Source organism: Drosophila santomea, chromosome 2L, assembly GCF_016746245.2.
Source record: "Drosophila santomea strain STO CAGO 1482 chromosome 2L, Prin_Dsan_1.1, whole genome shotgun sequence".
Lineage (NCBI taxonomy): Eukaryota > Metazoa > Arthropoda > Insecta > Diptera > Drosophilidae > Drosophila > Drosophila santomea.
Genome location: NC_053016.2, coordinates 27,836,718 through 27,842,989, shown reverse-complemented (window position 1 = coordinate 27,842,989; position 6,272 = coordinate 27,836,718). Strand labels below are relative to the sequence as shown.

The 6,272-nt window shown below is 38.8% G+C and overlaps 2 protein-coding genes across 2 annotated transcripts; one reads left to right on the top strand and one right to left on the bottom strand.

The window, feature by feature from the left end:
• Positions 1 to 1,259: 1,259 nt before the first annotated feature.
• Positions 1,260 to 2,408, top strand: LOC120458185 (mitochondrial import inner membrane translocase subunit Tim23). The gene is made up of 4 exons (XM_039645753.2): positions 1,260 to 1,532; positions 1,630 to 1,912; positions 1,972 to 2,141; positions 2,206 to 2,408. The coding sequence occupies exons 1-4, from the start codon at positions 1,481 to 1,483 to the stop codon at positions 2,319 to 2,321; spliced, it is 621 nt and encodes a 206-aa protein (XP_039501687.1). The 5' UTR covers positions 1,260 to 1,480; the 3' UTR covers positions 2,322 to 2,408.
• Positions 2,392 to 3,486, bottom strand: LOC120458186 (thyrostimulin beta-5 subunit). The gene is made up of 2 exons (XM_039645754.1): positions 3,027 to 3,486; positions 2,392 to 2,974 (listed from the first exon to the last, which is right to left on the bottom strand). The coding sequence occupies exons 1-2, from the start codon at positions 3,047 to 3,049 to the stop codon at positions 2,494 to 2,496; spliced, it is 504 nt and encodes a 167-aa protein (XP_039501688.1). The 5' UTR covers positions 3,050 to 3,486; the 3' UTR covers positions 2,392 to 2,493.
• Positions 3,487 to 6,272: the final 2,786 nt, after the last annotated feature.

The window sequence follows — 6,272 nt, the reverse complement described above, 5'->3', positions numbered from 1 at the left end:
TAACTTGAGATATTTTTCGTAATGATTATTAAATAAAGTGAGAAAATTATATAATTAAGCCTGAAGGATTTCATATACCGCATATTAAAATAAATGAGAAAAATAACATAAATACAAAGAAATTCTAAGATTTTACCTGTTTGTGAGTGAACGTTACAGAATTCTTTGTGGGTGGCTTGTGGTCTTTGAAGTGGGCATGGCAACGTAAGCACAACTAGGGCGGACATAGCGATATGGCTATATTCACACAATGGTTCTGTTGATGAAATGAATATATATTTATTCAGAAACCTATTTTATTAAGTGCGAATGTCTTCAGTGTCTTTGATTAGGGTCTTTATATTTGGATCTTGATTACTATATGACGGAACATTTCACAACCATTTTTGAGAACAACCATGCCTATCTAATTAAAAATGTAACAAACAAATTATATTTATTATATCAGTACCAGAATCTGGCAGAATATACGAATATTCTGGCAATATTCGAAAAATATATTTATACCCGTTACTCGTAGAGTAAAGCTATCCTAGATTCGGTGAAAAGTATGTAGCATACAGAACGAAGCGACCATCCAAAGTATAGAAATTCTTGATCAGGATAAATGGCCGAGTCGATTTGGCCATATCCGTCGTCCGTATACAAACTCCAGATATATATCCGTAGCGCAAGTTTGTTGACCCATGCTGCCACGTCCATTCTAACGCCCTCAAACAGCTCAAAGCTGCCATGACTACACTTTTAATTAATGTTTTAATGTTTTTTTTTATTAGTCTTGTAAATTTTTATCGATCAACGGCCACTAACCGCTTTTTATACAATGTACTTGTTCAGAAGTAAGTCTCATTGAAAACCAGAGAGTTAATTTAAGAAATTAAATAAAAAAAATTACCCTATCAAATAAGGTAAATTAAATTTTATTGAAATAAAGTGATTAGTGTGAACATATTAATTGCATTTTGCAAATTGATCCGTCCCCATATATATAAATATAAAATGCAATGTACTTGTTTAGAAGTTAGTCTCATTAAAAACCAGAGTGGTCACACATAGGACCAAAGAAATGTTTAAAAATTAAAACCACATCAAATAGGGTAAACTTAATATTTATATAAAGTGATCAGTGTGAACATATTCAATTTTCCTTATCCACCGTTTATCAATTGCCGCTAACCCATTGACGCTATCTTGACGCACATTTGTAAATAGTGTTCGTGTAACTATAATCAATTTTGTGGAATGATGGCAATTCTTCTTGTTATCTGTGGGTCATGCTGCCTCTAGTTTAATTTCCTGGACTCAATGTGAAGGAACAGGAATGCTTGAATACAGATGTCAATTTTATAGGGCAATAAAGTTTAAAAACAAGTAAATCACAGAAAAGGTCGTTTCCTTTGCAAATAGAGCACAGGAATTTGGATGATAATTGTAAAAAAAAGTATAGCACCATTCTTAGGACTGCAAAACAATTTCGAAAATGAGTGACGACTTTCCAAGAAGACCATTTGCTGAAGGGCAGTCACCAACCTGTAAGCAACAAAGAATTTGGTTACATAATGTTATTTAATTATTAAAAAGCTGGCTGGTATGTTTTTTTTAATTGAAATGCAAAACAATGATGTGCAGTTGAAGAAGCAGTAAAACCCACCTACACTTCCGCTACAAGTTCCTTTAGTAAAACTCCGGTCTCGCCGTATCTCAATTATGATTCGCGATATCTGCATCAAGCACAGCCAGAGTTTATTTTTCCCGAGGGGGCTAACAAGCAGCGTGGACGCTTTGAATTGGCCTTCTCACAGATAGGCACATCAGTAATGATTGGCGGCGGAATTGGCGGCCTAGCCGGTATTTATAATGGTTTTAAAGTCACAAAGGCACTCGAGCAGAAAGGAAAAGTGCGTCGAACTCAGTAAGTAAATGGCGTAATTAAAATAGGTCACAACCTCACAACTTTTACTTTACGCAAAGGTTAATTAATCACATTATGAAGCAAGGCTCGGGGACTGCGAACACATTGGGTACATTGACAGTGCTTTATTCGGCTTGTGGAGTTTTGCTGCAGTTTTTCCGTGGAGAAGATGACCATATAAACACAGTAATTGCGGGCTCTGCCACAGGACTGCTATACAAGTCAACAGGTTTGATGCCTTTGTCTTATATCGAAAAAATATATTTATAAACTAGTTGCATTGTATTTTATAGCTGGCCTCAGGACGTGTGCTTTTGGTGGAGCTATTGGGCTGGGCATTTCGTCGCTCTATTGCTTATACCTAATAGCCCAAGAAAACAGTTCGAACTCAAGTCCCAAATACCTATAGATGGCTAAAATATGTAGTACGCAGACATTACTACAATCCCTTCTAGCCGATTAAAATTATAAATACAAAATTTTAATTTTATTTTGATTTATTGAGTTGTTTTATATTAAGCATTTTTGCAGATAAAGCCATCACATTACCCTACACAATTTAGTAAGGAACCATACTCGCCTTAATAGTCCAAGTTTTTGGTATCGGCACCTACCATTATTGCCTTGCTACCCCCAGCCATTTCATTATTGGCCGGAGCCTCGCAGCTAGTATCCTGCGTGGAGCACGTCTGGCAATGGCAGTTCACTGCTTCCATGTACTGGTACTTGCTTACGCTGTCTTTTGCTTTAGGGTGACAATTCTTTAGGATAGCTACAACTGGCTGCCGCTGAGCATGGACACAGACAGGATGGAACGACCGCTTGTAAGGGAACTTCCAATCGGAAATTTCGCTTGAGTCACATCGTCCCCAACAAGACCAAACGCTTACATAGTCCCAACACTCGTGTCCTTGAAGATCGGACTGTGTCACTTTATATGTATATACCCGACGGTGGCATCCCAAAGGCGTCGCGAAAGATCCGCTGTTAATTGGGTTAACTTCCGACAAACTTGAAGAAAAAACAAGCACCACAGACGTTCCCAAAAAGATAGCTAAAGTGCTAAAAAAAAATTAATTGTGCGAGGAACGCTATCTATTTTTGAATGTCTTACAAAGTTGCACTATCCGCCAACATAGTTTTCGCTTCAGCTTCTGCTTATCAACTGAGTTACAAGTGAATAGAATCGCCTTCTTATTAATGTGGCGAACGTTTAACTGAGCCTGCGCTGCCCAGCCAGGAGAGCACTCCACATATTGCGTAAAAAAATTAATTACATTGCTAAAAGGTTCAACTTTGCATATCTAATTCTGTTTGCTTTATGAATTTCAATTTGATATATGTACATACATAAATTTGTTTTGTTGAATTTAAATTGAAAATAATTTTACATATATTTTCAAACAAACTCCTATTTTGTTCCATCATCTTTCGCCATCAGCCATGTGTGCGCATTTATGCTTTCACTAATCTTGTGAACTAATTTTGTGCTTAATATTATAAAATCACCAGCTGTTGGGCTGTGAGGAATAAATAACGTCAGTTTACTTTTCTGTCTATATTGGTATGTTCTACTTCACGTACAATATTAAATAAATATATAAATAAAAGAAATACGATTTTGATTTTATAGGAACGGGACAAAGTTAAGATATATGGAATAACACTTTGTTTTATTACAACTCGACAATTTTAGTCCGAATTTTAGTCCGAGCGAATTTCACAACTCGGGCGGGTAATTTCTACCGATATTAAAATTTCTTGTTCGCACTCCCACTAGCTAAGTAGTGGGTATCTAATAGTCGGAAAACTCGATTATAGCTTTTCTCTTGTCTAATTTTCTCGGAAGGGTGTATAGGTCAAACTTTACAAGAAAGTTTCCAAAATAATCCTAAAAACGTTGTGAACATTCTGTGATTTTAATTTTTTAACAACGTCCTTTTCCGAGATGACTATTAAGCAGGGAGCGTAAATTGTTCTTTTAGCTAAGTTAAGGGGGTTGTGGAGTTCGCACTCGATGTCGCATGACCCGGGTAGGGCGGATGTGACCAGCTCGAGAAAATTACCATTGCGGAGAGTTGAGATCGATATGATGTCTTTTCTGATGTTCTTAAGAGCTTTGTGGGTTACGAATCTAGAAAACTCTGAAATAGTTTTGGTGGATTTTTTTATGAGACTACTAAAAACCTTGGGTTCTTGGGCTGCGTTTCTGGGAGGTATTTTCTGATATGGTCTTTTTTTTCTTTGCTTTGCGGCTGACGCTTAGGCTGGAAGATCGGTTATCCCCTAAATTGGGTGGCCCTGGAGCCATGGTTAATACGGAGCCATAGTTTGTTACGGCCTGCTGATTTCGATGGGGCAAGGCCGGCTAGCCAGTCATCAACAGGGCGGATTCTTCCCCTGTGCCCACAGGTCGCACCATAAATTCCACTCGGCAGGGAATCCACAAAAACAACAAAGAAACATCAACAGAAACTACAAGTGAAGGACTAATACCGGACGACACGACGCAGATTTGGGTCTTCGATGGAAAGGACCCTGACGCACCCTCCCTACCAAGGATCCGTCTATTTCCCATTTGAGGATCTCCCTGGCATGTGGTTCATCGGCTTCCTCCAGGTTATCGGCTCATCCGTTCGTCTTTCCCCCCCTAATTAATACACTCTAGCAATTCATCGTTATAATCTTTACTTAATATTCAATTATATTCAATTATACTAAATAACATTTTCAAATTTTCCAAAATTTTAGGCTTCCATCGCCCTGGGCCAAAGCAAATACGATACAAAAAAAAAAAAAAAAGGACGACGAAAGAGCTGGAGAGGACAACGAAGACGCGAAACTGCTGCACGGGTATTGACATATAAATATATATAAATTAATAAAATTAATAAACCCTCATTTTTCTTCAGAATTCCTGCCTACATGGAGCTCCAAGGAGGATCAGGGGCTGAGACGGGTCAGGTGGTTATTTACGAAAGGTCCATACTCCTACACAGGATCGGCCTGGTCTTCTCGGAGGTCGTATTCCAAGATTTAGATTTAATTTTGCTTGGACTCGGCGCGATTTAGTTGTACATAAGTTACTGGTTATTTATATCATATTTATAAATTTTTGGATCATCGTTTTACGTGTTTTAGGTTTTACTCCGTGTTTACGTGCTTTAGGTTTTATCGTCTTTCAAACAAATATTCGTGTTTGTTTATGGCATGCTAAACGCCACTAAAATAAATAAATAAATAATTACACACAGACGAATATTTTACATAATTTTAACACGGGCACATAAATAAGTTAAATAAATAAATAAATAACGATTAATAAATAAATAGAAATAAATAAATAGATGCGAATAAATAAGGCGGATTAAATAAATAAATAAATAATTATAAATAAATAATTATTCTAATTTTTTTCTGGCCGAGCTTCTCCCGGGCGGTTTGGCTTGGTCCTCGGCGGGATTTGAGGTTGGAATCCACCACGGGTTCCAGAAAAGGTCTCCCCGGGTCCAAACTGTGGATATCCCGGGGTCAAGAAAATGCCTGTATACCCTCTGCAACCCAGATATATAAATATAATGTCTATGCCCTCTCGGAACGGACTCACATTTATTTTCCACTTCCGGCTGCCGGGTCTTCCTGTTCTGCTCCCGTCCTGCTCCCGTCGATCTCCGGATCGGGTTAAATTATCTGAATTTCCCTATACCAACAATAAAAAAAAACATCACTAAACGTTTCCTCGGAGCTTTCACCTCCGGTAGACCGACCGCACTCACACGTTTATGTGTGCCACCGATTTTAAAATACGGCCGTTAAATTAGTTAGTTCGCGGCAGCGGGTCGTCCGATTCCCAAATTTTCTCTGGCCCACATGGCGGTCACCTCGCCCTATTTATGGGCTCGGCCCTGCCGGTTCCCTTTCCTATTCTTTTGCTTCCTCCTTTCCCTTCACATAGGTCGAGAACCGACTTCAAGGCCAATGCCAGTGCTCATTTCCCGTCTTAGTGTGGGTGGATGCACTTCGTCGGTGCTCTCCTCTCTCCACATACCATCCACACTTCCCCTTTCTTGGGTGTGGACGGTAGGGGGCGCTCTACATACATCACACTTTCCCCTTCTCCTCTTGGGACTGCCAACCTCGCCTTAGGTGCTCATTCCAGACGATATTTCTTTCGCCCGCGGCTATCGATCACCGTCAGAATGCAACAAGTTCTTTCCTTAACAGAAGAGGGCTTTACTTTTCGCATGCGCGCGAAGAAACAAGTTATGGTATAAGTGGTAAGCGAGATGAAATTGAATATCGCGATAAACAAATGTATAGGCACAGACGTCAAAGACTAAAGTTAATTTAAAATAATGCA

Bases quoted from the DNA above. Each gene is read 5' to 3' on its own strand.
- LOC120458185 (XM_039645753.2), top strand. From the start codon at position 1,481: ATGAGTGACGACTTTCCAAGAAGACCATTTGCTGAAGGGCAGTCACCA. The intron at 1,913-1,971 runs GTAAGTAAATGG...CTTTACGCAAAG, and splicing joins GGAAAAGTGCGTCGAACTCA to GTTAATTAATCACATTATGA. The intron at 2,142-2,205 runs GTTTGATGCCTT...TGTATTTTATAG, and splicing joins ACTGCTATACAAGTCAACAG to CTGGCCTCAGGACGTGTGCT.
- LOC120458186 (XM_039645754.1), bottom strand. From the start codon at position 3,049: ATGTTGGCGGATAGTGCAACTTT. The intron at 2,975-3,026 runs GTAAGACATTCA...ATTTTTTTTTAG, and splicing joins TTGGCGGATAGTGCAACTTT to CACTTTAGCTATCTTTTTGG.